This window comes from Cinclus cinclus, chromosome 15 (assembly GCF_963662255.1).
Source record: "Cinclus cinclus chromosome 15, bCinCin1.1, whole genome shotgun sequence".
Taxonomy (NCBI): domain Eukaryota; kingdom Metazoa; phylum Chordata; class Aves; order Passeriformes; family Cinclidae; genus Cinclus; species Cinclus cinclus.
Genome location: NC_085060.1, coordinates 14801006 through 14823059, shown reverse-complemented (window position 1 = coordinate 14823059; position 22054 = coordinate 14801006). Strand labels below are relative to the sequence as shown.

The following is a 22054-nucleotide window of genomic DNA, read 5'->3' as shown; positions in this document are numbered from 1 at the left end:
AGTATCTCCCACATGGATCAAACAGAAACCAGATGAACCTGAGGATACAGAGCGACACCTGAACCTAGGCACAAATCCCGCTATTTCTGTGTATCTCTTCATTTTCCCTTTGAAAAACAGAGTCCGAGCACTGCCTACAACAGACTGGGGGCAGGAAAAGCGAAATCCAGTATTCCCAACAGGGCAAGAACCAGAGGCTACTGGGACAGCGGCCACACACGCCTGCCACACTCAACGAGGAATAAACTCATCCAAACCAAATGACGGGCGACACATTTAGAATTGAACTTCAAGAACAGCAAAAACAAAAAACCCAAACAGTGCTGGCTCTGCCTTCCCAGCGCAGGGCGAGGGGTGCGGGATCACCGAGGAAATGCCGCTTTCCGTCGGCGGCACCCGCAGCACCGCCCGCACAGCGCCAGGCGCCGTGAGGGGACCGCGGCTGCCCCGGCCTCTCCCCACGCTGCCCGGCCGCCACCCGCGTCCCCCGCCCGGCACAAGTTTCCCCTGGGCGCCGCTTACCGCCGTGGATCCGGAGGAAGACGCGATGTAGACCTTGATAACCATGCTGGGAGCTGCAGGATGCGGAGCCGGGCGGGCGGTGGGTGTGTGAGGGCGGCTCGGGCGCGGGCTGGGGCTGAGGCGGGAGGGCGGGCGCGGGGAGGCGGCGGGAGCGTTCGCCCCGCCTCGCTCCGCAGCTGCCACGGCCCGAGCCCGGAAGGGCGGAAAAGGGTTTTTTTTTAAAAATTAATTAAATAAATGAATAGTTTTTTAAAAAGGGAAGGAAAAGAAAAATTTGAAAAAATAAAAAGAAGAAAGAAATGGGAGAGGAGGAGCGTTTTCAACGAACCGCGCGAGACGTGCAGGGGAGGGGGCGGAGGAGCCATGGTGGCGGGGCCGCGCCGAGGGGACGCGGGGGCTCGGGTGGGGCGAGAGCGGCGGGGGACACAGAGAGGGAGGGAGGGGAGCCAAGCGTGGGGGGTCGCCATGGCAGCGGCTGCTTCCCCTCACGGCCGGGTTTCCTCATGGCCTCTCCCCTCACGGCCGAGTTTCCTCATGGCCTCTCCCCTCACGGCCGGGTTTCCTCATGGCCTCTCCCCTCACGGCCGGCTCCCCTCACGGCCGGGTTTCTTCATGGCCTCTCCCCTCACGGCCGGCTCCCCGGCACCGATGGCCCCGTGCTGGGCTCCGCCGTTCCCGGCTGCCCTCAGCCGCCGTGGCCCTGCCCCGCCCGGGCAGCGGCAGCACGGCCAGTCCCGTGCCTCGGCCGCTCACCTCGATCTGGGGCACCAGAAGTTAGGCATGGGTGGCTGCTTTTGGGAAATATTGTTTAGAATTAAGAATTTCCTTTTAAAGTCTATTCCAGCGTGGAAGATACTGCCCAAGTGATGTGCCAGCCCATGCCAAAGGACAGGTGGCATCCGGTGGAGTTCTTCGCATTCCTGTGGTTCTTGTAAAGTATCTTCCACACACAGAAACAGGCATCGAATCCTTCACATTTTTAATTGTTACAGTCATGGTGACACACTATTGAAGGAAATTTATATCCAACACCTGTCTCTCACTTGCCTCTGGTACTCCAACTATTACCTCATATATATTTTATTATCTATTCTGATAGCAGGTTCACAGCAAATGGAAAATATGTACAGTGCTAAGCCCAGGAAGCTGCAATTTTACACCTACAAGCTAAGATGAAAGCAAGATGTTTGTTCTGCCCTTGGCAAAAAACAAGGAGGAATTTCTGAAATTAGTCTTCCAAACAAGCTTTCCTGTTTCAAATTATTAGTTTTTCTAACAAAAAAATATTATATTTTTTTAAAACACATTGAATTAAAAAGTATTGAATTAAATAATCTATATGTGCTCTATTAATTTGCCAATAGTAAATGAAAGAAAACTGTTTCGAGGAGGACATCCCTCAACTTGATATTACTTATGATACTTATCTGAATCTTTGAAGCAGTCATGAGTTTAAAGTATGTTTGAAAAAGCAGTAAACCAAAACTTATTGAGGATGATGGTATGCCATAAAAATTCCCTGGTTCAAGGAATTTCAAGATCTAATAAAATAAATTGTGTACTTTCTAACCTGTTTAAAACAAACTGAGTTAAATCCAGGAGATTAAAATTCTTCAAGGAATGTTTCTTCAGTTGTTTTTGTGCAGCCCCTTCTTAGCTGCTTCAGAAACACCCCGGGAATTCCTGTTGGCTCCAGTGTGTAACCTGATTCATGGCAAGGAACGCAGGAGGGAGAAACCACAGCTTATCAGAAAGGAAAAAATGCAGGTGGAGAATGGGAGAGGAAGGGTCACTTGAACTTTGGGCTCCCCTATCATGCTCCTGCCTGCCAGCTCTCCTCACCCTGGAGACTCGGAATCAGCTCCTGAGAGGTAAGATTCACCTGGAGCAAGCTGTACCTCATCCTCCTGCCTCCTAAAAACGCTGCTATCATCACTGCTCTCCAAAGTGCACTCTAGGAGGCATTTTATCTTCATGAAATGAGATTTATTAAATTAAGTGCAATACATGAATCAGGTATTGCTGACACAACTTAGTTCTCTTGACTCATAAAAGTAAATTTTCTACTTTATTGGTGGGAAAGTGTGATGTTTTCTATTCCCACGATACTCCTGTAAAATTCACGGTGTTGTGTTGTTTCCACTGTTAAACATGTGGGAAGCTGTGAAAACATCTTTCTCAAAGTAGACCAAAACCTAAAGCAAAACGACCAAATTTTAGGTGCTCCCCCAAGTATAGCCCAAGGAATTGGCCATCCCAGAGTCATCCTGGGATTTCACAGTAAAACACTGCCAGTGATGGCAAAGATCCCCTTGCTCTTTCCTTAGAGCACATGCAAGGATGGAGCCTTCCTAGTGTTGGCAAATTAAGCTGTTTTAAAATAGAACTGTAAGAGAATCTCACAATGAAAGATACTGCAGCAATCAAGTGCAAATTCCCTCTTGTCCAAAAGGTCAAGAAGAACATGCTCCACAGCAGCTTTGTAACCACTGAGAGAAATTAATCCAGACTCCACCTGTGAGTAACCTGAGGCTGCGCCAGGGTCCGCTCTTGGATCCTGCTTGCGCCAGAGGAGATGATCTGGATCTGTGTGAAACGGAGAAGGTGTGATGGGCAAGGGATGTCAGCTCAGTGCTCTCAACAGGAAATCAGAAATCCATGCTTCATTCTCAGTCCCAGCCTGGCAGTAACTGTAGCCAAAGGGAATGGTGACTGACAGCGTGTCTCCTGGCTTTGCCTGTGTCCTGCTGCATCCCATGAAGGTGGAAACTGCTCCCCTGCTCCAAGAGAAGGGAAGTCCAAGAGATTTTCCTCGTCTGGACCTCAGCAATTCCAGGTGTCCTTGATTAATGTGCAATTATGGCTAAATTGCCCAGCTCAGCTCCTCCAGACTCGGCCCAGCTCCCCCTGGCCCGGCCCAGCTCCCCCTGGCCCGGCTCAGCTCCCCCAGACCCGGCTCAGGTCCCCCAGGCCCAGTCCAGCTCCCCCTGGCCCGGCTCAGCTTCCCCTGGCCCGGCTCAGCTTCCCCAGGCCCGGCTCAGCTCCCCCTGGCTCGGCTCAGCTCCCCCTGGCTCGGCTCAGCTCCCCCAGGCCCGGCTCAGCTCCCCCAGGCCCGGCTCAGCTCCCCCTGGCTCGGCTCAGCCCCCCCAGGCCCGGCTCAGCTCCCCCAGGCCCGGCTCAGCTCCCCCTGGCCCGGCTCAGCTCCCCCAGGCCCCCCCAGGCCCGGCTCAGCTCCCCCAGGCCCGGCTCAGCTCCCCCAGGCCCGGCTCAGCTCCCCCTGGCCCGGCTCAGCTCCCCCAGGCCCCCCCAGGCCCGGCTCAACTCCCCCAGGCCCGGCTCAGCTCCCCCAGGCCCCCCCAGGCCCGGCTCAACTCCCCCAGGCCCGGCTCAACTCCCCCAGGCCCGGCTCAACTCCCCCAGGCCCGGCTCAGCTCCCCCTGGCCCCGCGCTGGCTGCCGGGGCGCGCCCCCTGCTGGCGCTCGGCGGGACCGCGGCCAGGGCCCGGCCCGCTCCCCTCGGCCCGAGCGGAGGAGGAAGAGGTGGAGGAAGAAAAGGAGGTGGAGGGGGAAAAGGAGGAGGGAGTCGACTGGTGCTCTGTGACACGCTGGAGGCCTGGGGACGTGCGCATTGGTGCCTTGGGGGGTCAGCAGTGCTTTCAAAGAACCCTGGGGTGATTTAGGTTGGAAAAGCTTTCTAAGGTTGGATACAACCGTTCACGCACACTGCCGTGGCCACCACTAACCCATCTCCCCGAGTGTCACATCTACACAGTTTTGAACCCTTTCAGGGATGGTGTCCTCACCACTTCCCTGTTTAGGAGACAATCTTGCATCCAGAGTGGGGCTGGCCACACACAGCTCCTCACTTCGGGTTTAATCCCTGCTTCTCCTTATGTTCCAGACTGGCCATCCATCCTCCCAGCCCTGAGCCAGCAGCCAGCCTGGGCTCTGGCAAGTCCTGTGCCTGCTCCTGCAGGGCACTGAGTTACCCTGGAGTACCCGAGAGAAGTACATGGAAGGAATACTGCAACTCCTAGACAGCAGATACATCCAGGGAGTAACAGCTTCCCACTGACAGAGAATAGATCTAGATTAGGTATTAGAAGAAATTGTGCCCTGGAAGGATTATGAGGCCCTGGCACAGGTTGCCCAGAGAAGCTGTAGCTGCCCCATCCCTGGCAGTGTCCAAGGCCAGGTTGGACAGGACGTGGAACAGCCTGGGATAGTGGAAATGTGTTGCTGACCTGGGAGGGGGTGGAATGAGATGAGCTTTAATGTCTCTTCCTGAGATTCTGTGACTCTATGAAGTGAAACATAAAGATAATTGTGTAAAAAAAACCAGTTTGACACATGAGTTACAAAAAAAATTCAAACCCACAATAAGTCATTTTTCAGTCTTGGCAGGAGCAGGAGGCCTGAAAGATGATTTCTAGTACCAGTCTGCCATGAAGGGCTAATAGGAGCACACAGAAAAGACACCACTGGGGCAGAAAACTCCAGTGAGTTTTTTTGCACGTGTTTGTGGAGGAGGAGGGTGGGGAGTTCCCAGACAGGAACTCAGGAGCTCGCCTGAGGATCTGTCTCACGCCAAAGCACCAGGTTGGGGTAGAACCAATGGACACAGTGAATAATAACAACCTAACCATTGCCAGATGGTCCTCCCTGCACCCCCGGAGAGGGTAAAACTGCTTCCACACACAGCCTCAGGACATGGCTGGTGCTCCCAGCTTTTACAATCCATTCCCAGGGAGACTCAACAACTGAGAGGGTTGTGACCAAGAAAGCTCAGCAAAGTTTCATAAACCATCCTACCTTTAGCACTGATTTTTGAACTTACTTTACTAGAAGTCTCCCCAGAAGCCATTTGAAGATTCCCAGAGGATTTGGGGAGTGAGCAAGTCTGTGAGCAGACCCTTTGACCAAAGCTGACTCAGTCCTAGGAGACCCTGAGGCCTCTGCAAAGTCCAAGACTGTGAATGCAAGGGGCCATCTCCAAATATGTAAAAACTCCCAACTCCTTATGGCAGGCAGCACATGCTGATTTGCAGCCCCATTTCCTTCCTTCCAGCTGACTCCAAGCTCTGAGCCAGGGGGAACTGCCATTTTCTCACAGGATGGGCTTGAGAAAGGCAGGATTTAGTGTTCAGAGCACAGAATGTGTTCTGTCCAGCCCAGTCCTGGGTCAGAGGGAGCCAGACAAGGCTCTTGGTAGATTTTAGGGTTGTGTCTTCTGCCTTTCAGGGCAGCCACCCTTGAAGGCCCAGTTGAGCAAAGTGTCCTTAAACAGCATTAACAGAATGACTGTTCCTGTTATTTGGGCTGAAAACCTTGTATCTCATAGAATCTCAGGATGGTTTGGGTTGAAAGAGATGTTCAAGCTCATCCAGTTCCACCCCCTGCCATGGGCAGGGACACCTTCCCCTATTCCAGGTTGCTCCAAGCCCTTGGAGCCCCTGTCCAGCCTGGCCTTGGACACTTCCAGGGATCCAGGGGCAGCCACAGCTTCTCTGGGCACCCTGTGCCAGTGTGTTGTAAGTGGAAATAGACATTTCCATTTATTTTTATGCATCAAATCTGTGAATAATCTCCTTCGTTTTAGATGAGGAAATACATTTTCTGGTTTAGAATGCCTGACTGAACATCTATCCTAGAATGGAGTGCACCAGCTCCCAAAGGTGCCAGCATTTTTCTGCTGACTATCAAGGGAGTCCAGACAACTCCAGTGTGAACTCCTGCTTTGGGATAGATGCCTGAAGCTCCCTGGAAGTCTTTCTTGTATCCTCTTACCTGTGTTTTATGTTTAATACAACTCTGGAGCATGTAGTCACCCCCTTCACTATTGGGGACCAGGTAAGAAGCTGTAGCTAAGCCAAAGGTTTTGCTGAAGCACAGATAAACAGACTCAACGAAAATCTTAAATTCCTCATCCTCATCTTCCCAAATTAATAAGCTCTAAATGTTTTATTGCAATCAATACTGAATTTGACACATAAATCAATTTTTACCCAGGACAAACCACAGAATCACCCAGGACAAACTATAAAATTAACCAAGCACAAACCTCTTCTGTAAATCAATAATCCACTCATCCCAAAAGTTACATAAAATAAGGCACAATGGCACGTTAAGCACCAGATACATAACACAAAAATGTGTTTTGTGGTATTTTGCCACAAAAAAGTGTATTAATATTACTGGTCATATGTGCCATGACTACAGCACATACACAATCCTAATTTCCCTTCCTCTGAACTCATGACTGTGGGGCTGTTGCTCAGTTAAATGAACCAAATTGAGAGCAGAATGTGTGGAAATGAATCTCCTAATGTTTCAACCCCCACGAATTTTAGCACAAAGGAATAGGAAAGGAACAGTTATCTGACTGCCTGTTCCAGGAAGGTGAGAAGTCAGTCACCCAAGAGTGACCTGTTCTGCCTTTATTCAGGAACATCCTGAGCTACTTCATTTCAAGAAGGTGGTCCAGGAGAACATTCCTGAAGTACTACAGATCTCTGATATCAGCAGCAGGCCCTCCTCCTCTGCAGCATATTCCCAATTTTCAAACTATTGCTCAGCATTTGAGCATCACTCTGTGAGTTCAGTGTTAGCTTTGAGACTGACCATCCTGTGCTGGTCACTTTTGGTTTGATGTTTCTGTTTGCAGACTGGATGGATTTTCCTCTGGAGTTGATTCCTCATAGAAAGAGAATTCAAATTTTAGCATGGAATTTTCTCATTGAAACAGCAGCACACAAAAAGAAGATTACTTTCTGATTTGTTGCTTTGATTTGAGATGGTGCATAAATTCAGTCTTAGGTGATTTTGTACTGAATAAAAAAATCCAGTTTGGGCAAAAGCATCCAAAAAGTCACACGTTACAAACTAATGCTCCAGAATAAACTTATTCTCCTGGCTACAACCAGGTCTGTAATTTCCTGCATAGTTACACCCATTTATACTTGCAGCATAACAGCATCTTACAGCAGTTAATCCTGTCTCTTTAGGGGGAAATCATCTTCTCACTAGTCATTATTTAGGTCAGTTTATGGTTTAATGATTTTTTTTTAAATAAAAGTGTTTGAAAAAATGTAAAGGTGAAAAAGAAGGCAGAGCAAATATAATGCAAAAATCAGTTGTGAATTTTAAATCTGTGTTTCACTTGCACATTTTGATCCAAACTGTTGGTCATGCAAGTTGTTCAGAAGGCGTTGGCAGACCCGTCAATAAATTCCCATTTATCTTCCACAAAGACTTCTCCCGGAATATAGGAAGGACGAAAGAGTAACTGCAGGGAGACAGGAGAAACCTCCTGAGGCAAGTCAAGCGCAAACCTTGATGGTAATGGAGGACTCAGAGACCAAGAGCTCTTGAAATGTGTTTCAGGCCACATTTAATTCAGAAAATGGAGAAAACTACTGGAAACACTGTTTAAAATGTTGATTAAGGCTGGAGAACTTGAAGGAGGTGTGATTGTATTGGTTACATGGTTACACTGAGGAAAATGCCTTTCCCATGATTCAGGAGGCCAGTCAGAGCCATCCCTAAATAATTGGTGTGTTTTAACAAAACAGTCATGGCATTGATGGATCAGCATTGACTGGAGGAAGGGGGAGAAGGGTGGCTCCATGGACGGAAAATTGCTCATCTTAACTGCAAAGTGCAGGAAGATAATAAACTATTGACATCTCAGGCCTTGGAGAGGGAGGTGACGTAAAAAGTGACAAATCAGAAAGTCACCATGAATTTGTCAAGAACAGGGGAACAGCTGTTCAGGGAGCAGCACTGAAAGGGATCCGGGGATTACAGGGGATCAGGAGGAGTCTGAACCAACATGGTGATGCTGTTGCTGACTCTGCAAATGCCACGCTCGGATCTGTTACCTAATTAACCTGATTACTGGGTACAGACCTGGGCAGGAATGAGAAGCGGAGTCTAGAGGAGCCCAAGAATGACAAAAGGTTTGCAAAATATGGCCTAGGAGATCATGAGGCCTCCAAGAATTTGTTTAGTCTAGAAGAATGAAGTTTTAGGGTGAAAATGATAATATTATGTGAAACGACACGGTGTGTAAAACATTATTGGAATTTGATGCTCATTAATCATCCTTTGAGTCTGGTGGACACCGCACAAAGAAGCTGAAATTCACAACCAAAGTACAGTTTAGATGTCGGGAAAAGCTTTGGGGGATTTAAGGCCAGTTGGCTGCTGGAAATGGCTTTCTAGGAAGATTGCAGAATCCACTTTATTGTAGGTTTTAGAAAGGGTTGTCCTGGTTTTGGGCAGGAACACCTCAGAGCAGCAGCTCCTGCTTCAGGTCTTAGTGCAAATGCTTTAGTCCTGAAGGTGGTATTAATACACCTTGTGCTTTCCCTTTGGAAATACACAGAATAGATGGCGGAGGCACTGCCAGACATTGCAGCTATGATGGAAACGAGAGCCGATTTTCCTTAATCCACGCCGAAATCTGAGACTTCACCTTGCGAACAACCCCAAGCTCGCAGGCCCCGCTCCGGGGCCAATCTCAACGGCGTCAGCAACAGCCCAAGAGGCCATCCCGAGCCCCAGCTGCTCCGACAATCCCGGGGAGTTAAACCGCCCGCTCACCCCGCGCGGGGCCGAGCCGGACAAAGGCCGCGGCCCCCCTCCTTCCGCCGGCCGAGGCCACGGGCGGGCCACGGCCTTTTCCAACAGGTACCGCGGGGCCGGGAGGCGGCGGCGGCGGCGACCGCCGCGCTCCCGCAGGCCGCGGGGCCGGGAGGCGGCCATGTTGCGGTCCCGCGGCCTGCGGGAACTTTGCGGGAAGTTTCTGGGGCGGCCCGCGGGGGGCAGGGGCCCGGGGGCGGCGGGCGGGCGGAGGCGGCGGCGCCGGGGCCGCGCTCCGGGCCGCGCACACGCGGAAAGCGCGCGGCGCTCGCGCTACGGCGGCCCCGCCCACGCCCCGCCCCCGCGCCGCTCCCCGCGCCCCCATTGGCCGTTGCGGCCGTCAGTCAGCGGCCGGGCCCATCTCGCGCTCCCCATTCATGCAGTTTGGTTGCGTGTTGGTGTATTTTACTGTTTGCAATAAAGAGGGGGGGGATTTTTTTTTTTTTGTTCAGTTTCTGCCGCAATTAACTCTTGGTCCCTTAAACATCTTCCTTTTTATTTTTTGGGTTTTTTTTCCTATTTTTTCTTTTTTTTTTTTTTTTTTTTTTGCAGGACGGTCGGAACAGTTTTTCGCCGCTTCCATTTATTTTTCGATATCTTATCTCTATTAGGTTTTGCAATCAACTATTAAGGTGCAACTATGCCCAAAAGAAAGGTAAGTACGAAAAAAAAAAAAATTTAAAAAGGAGGGAAGGCAGATGGGGAGCGAAGGGGGAGAGATTAAAGCGGCAATCGCGGAAATTTAGCTGTAAAAAATTTAGCGCGCGCGCGCGTGTGTGTGTGGAGTTTTTTGGGTTTTTTTGTTGGTTTCTCTTTTTTTGCATTTTTAATTTTTGGTGTGTGCCCTAGAGCGGAGCGGGGAGCGGAGGGAGAGGGCTCGGGGCGGGCAGGGCAGCGCGGCGAGTTCACTTTTGGGCTGTTTTGTTTGGGAAGGAGGAGAAGGCTGGAGCAGCAGTGTCTCCATGCTGGATTACAAACAGCCATAGTGCTGTGCTGCCCCTGTGGAGAACGCGGGGCAGCAAAACCCCCTCAAAACCTGCGCCACGACCCCCCCAGTCCCCCCCACCCACCTCCGCCAGCGTTTTAATCCCCATCGCGCCCTTCCCCGCTGGATTCGTCTTTAAACGTCGCCTCTTTCTCCTGCGTTTGCCTTTGTTCTCTTTTTTTTTTTTTTTTTTTTTTTTTTTTTTTTTTTTTGCCTCCCACTTCTTGTCGTACCAGATGGTTGTGCAATGGTAATTTGGGGCCATTAGGCGGCGCAGAATTTGAAAATGGCCTTCAAGGAAAGCGGGGGAAAAGGGATTTATCACCCTAGTCAAGAACTTTGGGGCAGCAGGAATATGGGGCGCCCCCCCCTCCCCTCACAGCGCGGGCTGGGGGGGGCGGGGCGGGGACTCGGTCGCCCCTCAATCACCGAGGCGCCCGCCCGAGGGGTTTCGACCCGTTCGAGGCGCCTCACGGCCCCGCACGGGGCCACGGGAGGCCTGGAGCGAGTCGAAACGCCTGGGGCGGGCGCGATCGCCGCGTTCCCGGTTGTCCCTCATTGTCCTTGCGGGGCCCGCGGCGACCTTGTTGTGTGAGGGGAAATTGGCGGGAACTTTTCGAACTCGACGTGATGACGTAGCGCTGGCGGCCGCGGAGCATTGTGGGAGTTGTAGTCCGTGAGGCGGCGGGGATTGGGGGAGGCCGCCATTGCTGCGGGTGTTGTTGGGCGGCCCTGTGAGTCCCCCCCGGCTCCCCTCTGGGCTCAGGTGTAGTCACAGGGGATGGTGCTGCCTTCTCACCTCAGTGTCTCGCTTTCCTTGCAGGCTCCAGCTGAAGGCGAGGCAAAGGAGGAGGTAGGAGTTGTCTGTGGTCCCCACTCCAAGAATTCCTATGGGGTTCTGCAGAAATTATAAGGCCACGCAGCTCATGAGGGGTGTTCAGCCCCTGGGGGTGGCCTGTGCCTGGTTTTGGGGTGCTCGAGGCCATCACTGTCACCTGAGGTGGTGCTGGGGGTCCAGCAGCTGCCCCTGGGCTGAGGTCAGGGACAGGTTCCAGTGGGAACACCCCCTGCAAGTAAAGAAACTTCATCCCTTACCACGTCAGCAGAGTGAAGTGGAGGCAGCAGAGAACTGCTGAGCAAAGGTGAACTTCTAGGAAGTCATAGAATACCCTGAGCTGGCCCTACAAGGAGCATGGAATCACAGCATGGTTTGGGTTGGAAGGATCCTAAACTCACCCTCTGCCATGGGCAGGGACACCTTCCACCATCCCAGGGTGTTCCAAGCCCTGTCCAGCCTGGCCTTGGACACTTGCAGGGATGGGGAGTTAGCAAGGCCCTCACCATAATGCCCATAATTTCATAAATCTTAGGATTTCTATGGGGCTTCATGATGCCATGTTATTTTGGGTGGCAGTTATGAGAAAGCTGTGCTTTATGTGCTCTCTGAATTTTACTGATACATCTCTCCATATGCAGCCAAAGAGAAGGTCAGCCAGACTATCTGCTGTGAGTATCTGTATTTGTTCTTTAGTATTTTATCACTTGGGATGGGGACAGTTAAAAATAAACTATTGGGTTTTTTCCCCCAGAAGTGGGAAAGGCACACTTAGAGTATTGCAGTATTTAAAATTCCCATTCCATGTTTCTGTTCCCTGAACATCCCCATATCCCAGGCTTCTCACATGAGATACAATGTCTGTGTTAGTGCACATTCCATCTGGGCACAAGTATCCAGAGTTAAGGAATACTGATGTCAGGATGGATTTGTTCCCTGTAGGACATCTCCATACAAATGCTCGTGGCTCTGTAAATCACCTGCTCTCCCCTTAACCTGGTAATTTGCCCGTTGTTTTTTTGCAACAAATAATATTCGAAAGTTATCAACATAATGCTCATAAAAATATAAATATGTACTTGTGGTATTCACCTGACTTGTTTCTTATGTTTTTTGCAGAAACCTGCTCCACCCAAACCGGAGCCAAAGCCCAAAAAGGCAGCACCTAAGGTAAGGGTCTTGAACTGAACTTATATTTTCCTTCTCAAGGTATTTACAGGGATAAACCCCCCACAAGTAACCACTTTGCTTACTCATAATTATCCTGAAAGCTTTAAGATGGACTTATGTGAGCTAAAAGAATGGGAAAGACATAATTTTATCCAATTTCTACTGAAGGAATGTGGTAAACTGAGCAGATTTGAAATCCCTTGTGGTGAGGCTTTGCTGCTGCTTTACAAGGCCATTCTGAAGTTTCATATAATGCATTGTTGGGAAAATGATGCTTGGAATAGAGATCAGAGACTCAATTAGAGGAGGCATTGAAAATCATGCTTTTAATTACAGTTTCTTACTATATTTCCAGTCTGAGGCCCTCTCTGCAGTTAGTTATCAGTTTATCACATTTTAATCACTCAGAGTCCTAGAGACCCCTTTGGCTGGATATTTTTGGAAATGTCAAAAATCACTGGCATGTCTGACAGTATAATTAAAAAAAATATTCAAAGCTCTTTTTTAGTTTGGAGCAACAGTTTGAAATTTCAAAGGGGGCAGTTGTGCAATCCATGAGGGATTTCTTTCCATCCCCTTATCATCAGCCTTCCTGGCTATCAGTTTGTAGTGCTTTTTTGTTAGATTTTTCTGTAAATGTTTAGGATTTTGCAGCTTAAAAAAAAATAAATAAACACCCCAGCAACAAAACTCCAGTGATTGTTTTTATCCTGTTCCTGTCACAGATTTTCCTTGTGGTTTGGGGTGATGAGGTAGGCAAAGCACAGAGGGGAGAGACACTTTGGTTACAGATGGAGATGATGAGCTGGGAACTGTGAGTTTTTTCCTTTTCCTTTGAAAAGGAATTTGCAGTTGCCTGTGGCCCAGCAGACTTCCAGGTGAGGGAACTGCTTCCCTCCACATCCTCTGTGTGGAGCAGCAGAGATGCTGTGGAAAACAAGAGAGAAGCCCACGTGTCATTTTGGGCTCAGCTCTCTAATCTCAGTGCTGTGCAGAGCAAGGTTTTCCCATTCCATCTTGGCCCTGAGGCTGGAATTCCAGCCCCCATTCCTGGCTGGATGGAGCTCTGGACACTCTGCATTGCTCTTCCCTCTAGTGGCTGGTGCCCCAGGCAGAGCAGAGCCAGCTGCTGGTGGCACACAGGTAAAGGCAGCACTGGATGATCCATGCTGCTGGGTTTTTTCTCAAGTTTGCTTTTTTATTTTCATGGAAATGTCACAGGGTTTAAACACTAGAGCTGCATTAACTGAATGTGAAAATTTGTAGGAACAGGGATGCGTGAGTTAAGGTCTGTAAAGGACTGGCAAAGCTTTGCTTGGGCCTCCAGTGCACAGCTGGGAGGTGTGGTCTCCCTTTTGGATCATGCAGGGATGCCCTGGGAGCTGTGCCTTGGGAATTGCCCCCAGCTGGACTTGGAAAACATTGGTCTTCCTGCTCCTGAGGTGCTGTTTGAAACCAGGATACTTGAGTTGTGTTTTTGACTCCAGAGCTCCTCAAACTGCATCAACACTTGTGCAAAGGGTGATGGAGTAAGAATTGTGAAAGCATTTTTAATCAGTGTCTGCCCCAAGTCCTTTACTTGTCAGCCTTCAGGGTCCTGGAATGGTTTCCTGTGTGTCAGAATAGATTTCACCTGTTAAACTTTGCCATACTGAAAAACATGGAGCTGGCAAAGGAGTTCTGTCATTTCTAAAATGCAGGATCTGATTATTGAACTGTTGTTGCCATCTCTAGAGGAAGATTATTGAGGAAAATGAACACAGTGCTGTAACTGAGGACCTGTTGTGTCCTGTGGGACCCTTTCTCTCCAGTCAGTCCATCCATGGAAGTCTGTTTCCCTGGATTCTCCTCCAGTGCTTTCTGAAAAAGGACTTTTTCCAGCACAGAGAATTGTTTTTAGCTCTGTTAATACTTTGTTGTGGGGTTTTCTTGTGGAATAAGGGATAAGCAGTGCGATTATAATTGTAATTCTAAATCTCACTGCCAAACAGTACCAGGATTCTGGGTATTCCCAAGGCAGGGACTCCTGACTGTCACTGTAGGAGAGTTTTCCAGGTGGGATGAAATTCCTCAGACTAAGGAGTGAGGTTAGAGAGGAAGGAGACCCTCGCTCACTGAATGTGCTGGCCCGACCTTAAATTTTCTGCATTATTGAAGGATTTGCTGTTAATTTTGGTGAATTTTTAATAATTGAAGAATCAGGTGACTTTGCCCCTTAACACTCCGAGTTTGCCGTTAGCAGCTCATTTTTAAGGTAAATTAACTTTGTGCATAAATAACTGAGGGATTGAAGTAAGAAAGTAAAGTTTTGGGAACTTGTAGTCACTGAGACAAATCTGTAGATGAATGCATATGCAGTAATTTTCATTTATCCTCACTCAGCTGTGAGTAGATCTTGCAGGGTTTCTGGTTCCTCTGTGGGAAGTAGGTTAATCAAGCAAGGGGCTGAGCCAGTGCTGTTACTTACTGGCAGCAAGAGGCACATCCTTGGAAGGGAAACTAATGAGGGTCAGGTATTTGGGTCAGGATCTGACCTTGCCTATGGAAAGTTATTGCTACAGAAGCATTGAGTTTCAGGGTTTGTTTTGATTTAGCCTGATCCACATATAAGAAACTGCACTTAAATAATAAATGCAGCTCTTTTGTGGTTAGCAAAGTGATGCTGTTGAGCCCCCAGTTTTTCTGGCATGGAAGCGGTTTATTATCACAAGGAATATTTCTGGCAGGGGAGGGGGAAAGTCCTTTGCCTACAGCTTTGTTACACTTTTCTAAATAGGCATTAACAGGACATCTGAAGTATTCTGGTGTTTGCACATATTGGTTTTATTCTGTGGCTGCCTTTCAGCAGCAGGGCAGAAGTATAGGCCAGTTCAGCATTTTTTAGCTAATTTAATTGAATGCCTATTTAAAATAAGAATTCTTTTAACCCCAGCCATGGCTGCTTTTTTATTCTGCAGTTGCATGTAGCACGTTCAGGACAGACAGAAGGAAAATACTTCTCCTGTGTAACTTTGATCACATCTTTTTCAATAGGAAGTTTGGAGGTAGAAGGAGGTTGTGCAGAGAGTTTTGGAGTTGAGAACATGCTGATGTACAAGGTGGAAATTAGGATTTAATATATCACTGTCTGTTTTCTTAACAGAAAGAAAAAGCAGCAAATGATAAAAAGGAGGACAAAAAGGCAGCAACAAAAGGGAAGAAAGGAGCCAAAGGCAAAGAGGAAACTAAACAAGAGGATGCTAAAGAAGAAAACCACTCTGAAAATGGAGATACCAAAACTAATGAGGTACTTTAGCTCCACTGAAGCTGGGAACAGAGCCAGATGTGCTGGAAGTACAGCTGCAGGAGCTCTGCTGGGCTCCAGAGGGTGGAGGGGGGCCACTGCCACAGTGTGAGGACAAGAGCAGCTGTGGTACCTGCCCAGGGAGGGCCTGCAGGAATGGCCTTCTCCTTGCAGCTCCTCCCTGCTCTGTGCTGGAGCCCTTCCACAGGTGCTGTCTGCTGGCCCTGGTCCCTCTCAGGGCTAACCCACAGCAGTGCCCAAGGTTTGGGGAACAGTGGAGCCCAGGACCTTGCACATCCCCTCTGGACTGCTGGGTTCCTCTGCTGCTCAGCACGGGTTGGTGCAGGGCCAGAAATCTGGTTTTGAGTTCTACGCAATTCTTTCAAACAATTATTTGCCTCAGAACAATTCAACAGGAGATTGGCAAAGTAGACTGGGTCTTGTCTCTTATCTGGAGCCTCTTCTCACAAGCCCTTGTGGCAGCTCCTTACCTCAGCTGCCTTTTGCTAGGTGCAGCTGCAGGCTCCATCTTCTGCTGCTGCATTGTCCCAGCAGATTCCTTGCTGATAGTGAAGCAGTGTTTGCTCAGGGCTCTCTTTGCCCGTGGCACAGCCCAGCCCAGTGTTCTGTCACTGACAGTGGTGTCTTCATGGGTTGAGTGTCACCATCCAGCAAGGGTCCTTTATTCTTTCATTTCTGAAACGAGATCAGGAGCTGCTTGGTTAAAGCACTGCATGGCTAATGTGTTTCAGAGGGGCTTTGAGGGAGCTCTGCAGGTCTGATGTGTTGATTTGAAAATTGAAAGCATGTTTTTATAGAGAAGGGTGAGAGGTGGTTCCCCAAAGTTTAGACAGAGTGGGATTGTACTGGGATTGTGGTTGATGTATAATTCTTCCACTGCCCCATGATGAGGGCTTGAACTTCCCTAACATATCATTGATCCTAATTAAAATACATTCCAAACCTCTGCCTCTCTGCAGGCACTTACTCCAAAATTCTCTCACTAATTAATATTTATGAATTACCAGCCCATTGTTGTGTCAATATTTTCTGTTTATCCACACAAAGCCTTATCCATGTCTGTGGTAACAAACTGGTCTCTTTTGGTGCTGGTTAGATTGGAATCCAGTTAGCATTTCCAATAATATTTCTGTTCTTCCTAACCCCCTTTCTAGGCACCAGCTGCTGAAGCATCTGATGATAAGGAAGCCAAGTCCGAGTAATGTTAACCCTGCCCTATATCTCCATCATTTGGTATCCGTACCTCCATGCTGTATTGTTAACAGAGAGGAATATTTTTATCAACTATTTTATAAATGCAGGTTTTTTTAGCATGAATTTAATTATGGAACATCTTCATCTCGGTTACTTGGGAATTAAATCCCTAACAAACAAAACAAAACAACAAAAAAAAAGTCATTGTTTTTAAATTTTGTGATTGTAATAGTTTGTATGGTACATGGAAAGAATAAGTGGTGGTAGCTTTTGACTTCTGTCAGTGTGTCCCTTTTTGTGTAAGTCATGCTTACAGACTTCAGATTTTAATTTTTCCCTTGTATGTGTTGTATGGTTTCTTAAAGTGGGGAGGTCTCAAAACAAATAACCGTGTGAAACATTCCAGTGGTTCTGTGGGTTGCTTTTATAAAGAAGGTGAGCTATTTTCATGAAAAAACCTAAGAGCTAGAAATCTGTTGTTTCCCAAATGTAATTTTATTTTGTCAGTTTTGAAAAAAAAAAAGAAAAATAAATAAATAAAAGTGTAATCCTGTTTTTAAATGAAATACAAACATTTCTTTTCAAAAAGGGCAGGTTGGTTGTATGTACCCACTGTTAGGAATTTTGCTGGATTTATCTTAATAAAAAAGACTCCTCAAAAGCTGATTGTGGTTTGTTGCTTGTTCTGCTGGAAAGCACCCAAATTCCAGGAGAGCTGCAGTGGGAGAGGGAGAGCCCATGGAGCTGGAGAGCTTTGGGCTTTTGGCTGGGGCTTGAACCCCTCTCTGCCTCAGCTGTGACCTCCCATTAATCCAGGCCCCCTCTTTCTGGGAGAGAACTGGAGCAGACCAGTGAACTGGGGTTAAGTCCCAGTTCTGGTGTTACAGCTTTTTTTATGCAATTTTATCAATTCCTGCTAAAACCTGCTTTTATAGAAAGTCTCTTCACATCCATGACCAGCTACAGGATATATTTAATAAGAAAAATGTCTGCAATGCAGAAACCTCTCCCATTAAACTGTTCCTCAGTCCAGCAATGGGGAATTCCAAGAGCTTGAATATTTTGTGTCCAAATCCCAAAGTGTCTTGGATTCAGTGGGGTTCAGGATCAGGCCCCCAGGGCCACTAGAGGATGTTTAAATGTGGATTTCATTTTCCAGGCCTGAGGCACTGGGGATTTCTAGTCCTGCTGCTCCACCTGTTGTGTACGGTGCTCGGGGTTAACTGGGCTCCAGCTTCCTCAGCAGTGAAGGTGAGGGAGTTCTGAGGGGCCTTTTCCTTGGTAGATTTCCTTAATCCAGCAGAGATTTGGGGGCGTGCTCTGGTCTCTCCTCCAGTGCAAACTGATGGAGCAGTAACTGGAATTCCTGTGCCTGGTGGAAGTGTGCTCAGATGTGGGGAAAAACCAGGGAGACTCAACATCCCATTTGGAACATGATCCAACAATAGTTCAAATGTCATCCTGACTGACATCTAAAAATGATTCACTGAATTTCCACTCTACAAAGACAGGCTGGGAGAGCTGGGGGTGTTCAGCCTGGAAAAGAGAAGGCTCTGGGAGACCTTGGAGCCCCTTCCAGTGCCTAAGGGGGGCTATAAAAAGGGACCTTTTATACAGGCACACAGTGACAGGAAAAGGGGAAATGGTTTTAAACAGAGGGCAGGGTTAGACAGGATAGCAGGAAGGAATTCCTGGCTGTGAGGGTGGGCAGACCCTGGCACAGGGTGCTCAGAGGAGCTGTGGCTGTCCCTGGATCCCTGGAAGGGTCCAAGGCCAGGCTGGACAGGGCTTGGAGCAACATAGGATAGTGGAAGGTGTCCCTGCCCATGGCAAGGGTGGATTAAATGATCTCTAAATTCCCTTCCCACCCAAATCATTCCAGAATTCCATGATTCCATGAGCTTAGCCAGCAGTCAGTGAGAAATCCCAATGGGCCTGTACTGCTCCAGGGAGGGAATGCACACTGGAATTTTTTTTTATTTGTGTTATTTCCTACCCCAGTGGTTTCTCTAAAAGGGTTTTGAACAGGAATCCTGTCCTGCAGGAAGGTGAAGCCCCTTCTCCCAGCCCTGGTGCTGGGACCATCTCTCTTTGGCCCCAGCCTCAAGCCATTGAGTGTCTCAAGCATTGTGATTTAAGCAGCAGACACTGAACAGAGTTGATATTTTCTTAGCACGGGATCCATCCATCTGCCAAGGTACAAACAGCCTTTGGAATGAGGTCACTGATCCCAAGTGGTGTCTCTCCATCTGAGTCCAGAGGTTGTTACACAGAACATACAACTGAGTGTTTGGTTTTGGTTATTTCTTTTTTGAGTGCCAGGGTGGGAGTTGTTCTTAATTCTATAACTATTGTTCTAATAAAATTCGTCTTTCAAATAAGTACAGAAAATTGCCCAAGAACATTTTGCTCAAATTCATAACTTTTCAGAGCCATGGGGTATTGAGAGAGTTGCACAACTGAATGGATTGTCTGGTTTATGCCAAACCCTCCTCCACGGCTGTCCTGGTGTCTAGACACTGAATCCGAGGCCAGCTTCATGGCAGCTCCCAAGCTTGGCTGATTTTGGCTGAAAAGGAGAGGTTTCAAACTCTTGAGTCAACCTACTTCCAGGTTAATTTGGAATTTATGGAGAAAGTGCCTTCCCTGAGGTTCCTTGGCTGGCTGTTCTCTGTGTTACCAGCTCTGCTGCTGGTTAGGAAAGATCCACAGATTGCTGGATCTGATTATCATTATTCATAATAACAATTGGGGACCTTGAGGACGCAAAGGTGAAGAGATTCAGGAGTGTGAAGATAGTGATGGTTCTGAGGTGGCATCATGGGAAGAGATTTGAGTGATGTTGGCAACACCGTGCCATGGTGAGGTGTCCATGCAGCTTGTCAGGATGAGAGGTGACAGCCTCAGCTTGCACCAGGGGAAGTTTAGGTTGGACATTAGGTAACAAAGGGTTGTCCAGTCCTGGCACAGGCTGGAGTCACATCCCTGGGGGGATTCTGTGGATGTGGCACTTGGGGACACGGCCAGTGGTGGCCTTGCCGGTGCTGAGGGAACAGTTGGACTTAATGGACTTGGAGGGCTTTTCCAACCTAAATGTTCCTGTAATTCCATGATCCAGCTTTTGGTGCAGGGTCCCAGAGCAGCATGGTGTCCTTACACAGCATCCTCATGGGATCTTCAACAGAACTGGGCAAGCATTTGCTTTTGTTTGCTCAGAACAATAAACCCACCAAAAACCACTTTGAAAACACTGGTCACTGTCCTGGGAGGGACAGGGAAATCAGAGGAGACACTTCCAGACTTCATCCTGGTCTCCACCATCAGCAACGTTCTGGAGCAGCACAGGAGGATTGGGAGGGAAAAGGCACAGCTGCCTCAGCAAGAAGAGAACAGAAATCACAGTGAGGCCCTTGGCATGTAAAGAACAGGGGAAATGGTGGGGGAAAATAAAACATCCTCTCCAAGCACATAAAAGGAAGGGTTTTGCAGGTTCATCCCACATCTACCTTCGCTCCTTTGGGTGAAGCAACTGTACACAAAAAGAAAGAAAACCCCTCTGCTCTGGAGCCAGGTTGGGAGAGTTGGAGGTGTTCACCTGGGGAAGAAAAACTCTGGGGAGAGCTTTGAGCCCCTTTCCAGTGCCTGAAAATGCTCCAGGGGAGCTGGAGAGGCAATTTGAGGAGGGATGGAGGGACAGGACAAGGGGGAATGGCTTTAAGATGAAGGAGGATAGATTTGGATTGGATATTGGGAAGGAATTCTTCCCCATGAGGATGGCGAGGCCCTGGCACAGGGTGCCCAGAGCAGCTGCGGCTGCCCCTGGATCCCTGGAAACATCCAAGGCCAGGTTGGGCAGGGCTTGGAGCAACCTGGGACAGTGGAAGGTGTCCCTGCCCATGGCAGGGAGCAGAACCAGAGGATGTTTAAGGTCTCTTCCAACCCAAACCAGTCCGTGATTCTGTGCCACTCCAACAGATTTGATCTTCAGATCAAGAGCAGCTCCCTGGCAGTTAATGGAGTAACACTGGTGTTAATCTGATGAAGGAGAAAGAGAATTGAATCCCTGCAATGGAAACGACGGCTCCTCCCTCTGACTGTCGCAGTGGTGCTGCTCCTTTCCCGAGCAGCTGCCGGGAGCCCCCGCTCTGAAACTTGATGCCCTGGATGAGCTCCAGGAGCCAGGAACACCCCGGGCCTGGCGCTGGGCAGCTTTCGAGGAGCCTCTGTCCTTGGAGAGAACAACATCAACGTGGCTTCCAGAGACTGTCTCGGTGCCCAGAGGAGCTGGAGGTGGTCACAAGTGAGCATGGACAAGCGGACAGATGTCACTGGTGACTCATGTGACCATTGTCCCCTGCCTTCGAAGGGGTGTGATTGGGATTGGGCTAGGTGGGTCAAGGAGGGGATGGGGAGAGGATCAAAACTGCTCCCACCCCCTTCATCCACACCTTTCATGTGTTCCTGGAGAAGCTGTGGCTGCCTCATCCCTGGAAGTGTCCGAGGCCAGGTTGGATGGGGCTTGGAGTAACCTGGGTTAATGGGAAGTGTCCTTACACATGGCAGGAGGTGGGATGGGATGAGCTTTAAGGTCCCTTCCTGCCCAAACCACTCTGTGATTCCATGATTCCATGATCTGACCTGATTTATCCACCTCTGCTGGAAAATGACAGGGAGGGGCCGGTGGGAGAGGATCCCAGAGGAACGACACTCCTTTCCTCCTGCTGCACCAGCCAGGGAATCACTGGAACTGTGTCAAATGGAAGTGATGTCCAGGAATTAGCGTGAACTTCAGGCTGAGGTAACAACACCTGAAAGCACTGAAGGGAAGTTGGTGCTGATGTGATAGGAAAGGGAAAAATAGCAAACTGGAAAGCTCTGTTCCTAAGAGCGGGAATCCAATTGACACCATAAAGTTCTCAAAGGCAACTTAATACAATTGGACACATCTTAAACAATTCCAGACGTTCTAAAAAGGGGGGGAGGGGAGGAAGCATAAATAACACAGGGAAAAATGCTGGACTGAAACCTAAACACAGAGCGGTCAAGACCACTCCCCCCTCCCACTCTCGGCAGCATTCCCAGTAAGGGAGTTCCAGGGCACGGCTGCTCCCCTTTGGAAATGCCTCCCTCCCGGCGAGCGAGGTGTGCTGCTTCCACTGGGGATGAAGTGTAGCACAAGCCTGGAATTCTCAGTCAAAGCTGCTCCAAAGTTATCCCAGAGCCAAAATCTCACAAAATCGCCAGGGTTTTGTTTGTTTAACATGAACAATTCGGGGAGGGGGTGGAAGTGCATTTCTTGGAGCTCAAACCAGATGTGCGACATCCCAGCCACAAAGCTCCGGCTTCTGCGCTGTTTGTTTTCCCCCCAGGAAGATAAAAGGAGCTGTGGAGAAGGTTTGGAT

At 48.9% G+C, this 22054-nt stretch overlaps 2 protein-coding genes across 4 annotated transcripts in view; one reads left to right on the top strand and one right to left on the bottom strand.

Moving 5' to 3' along the window:
* SH3BGRL (SH3 domain binding glutamate rich protein like) overlaps positions 1–951 on the bottom strand; it is a 30765-nt gene extending 29814 nt beyond the window's left edge. Inside the window, exon 1 of the mRNA XM_062502723.1 lies at positions 523–951. Coding sequence (XP_062358707.1) covers positions 523–567 — 45 coding nt within the window. The 5' untranslated portion in view covers positions 568–951. The remainder of the gene's footprint in view (positions 1–522) is intronic.
* An 8567-nt stretch (positions 952–9518) lies between these two features.
* On the top strand, positions 9519–17366 carry HMGN5 (high mobility group nucleosome binding domain 5). Of its 3 annotated transcripts, XM_062502906.1 has the most exons (7): positions 9519–9558; positions 9776–9819; positions 10973–11002; positions 11626–11655; positions 12104–12154; positions 15297–15440; positions 16613–17337. In XM_062502906.1, exons 2-7 carry the CDS (start codon positions 9805–9807, stop codon positions 16658–16660), a joined length of 318 nt encoding a protein of 105 aa, XP_062358890.1. In that variant the 5' UTR covers positions 9519–9558; positions 9776–9804; the 3' UTR covers positions 16661–17337. The 3 variants fall into 3 exon arrangements, with proteins under 3 accessions (XP_062358890.1, XP_062358889.1, XP_062358888.1); XM_062502905.1 differs by lacking the exon at positions 9519–9558 and having other exon boundaries at positions 9561–9819; XM_062502904.1 differs by lacking the exons at positions 9519–9558; positions 9776–9819 and having other exon boundaries at positions 10888–11002; positions 16613–17366.
* The last annotated feature ends 4688 nt before the right edge of the window (positions 17367–22054 follow it).

Bases quoted from the DNA above. Each gene is read 5' to 3' on its own strand.
- HMGN5 (XM_062502904.1), top strand. From the start codon at position 10,931: ATGGTGCTGCCTTCTCACCTCAGTGTCTCGCTTTCCTTGCAGGCTCCA. The intron at 12,155-15,296 runs GTAAGGGTCTTG...TTTTCTTAACAG, and splicing joins CCAAAAAGGCAGCACCTAAG to AAAGAAAAAGCAGCAAATGA. The intron at 15,441-16,612 runs GTACTTTAGCTC...CCCCCTTTCTAG, and splicing joins GAGATACCAAAACTAATGAG to GCACCAGCTGCTGAAGCATC.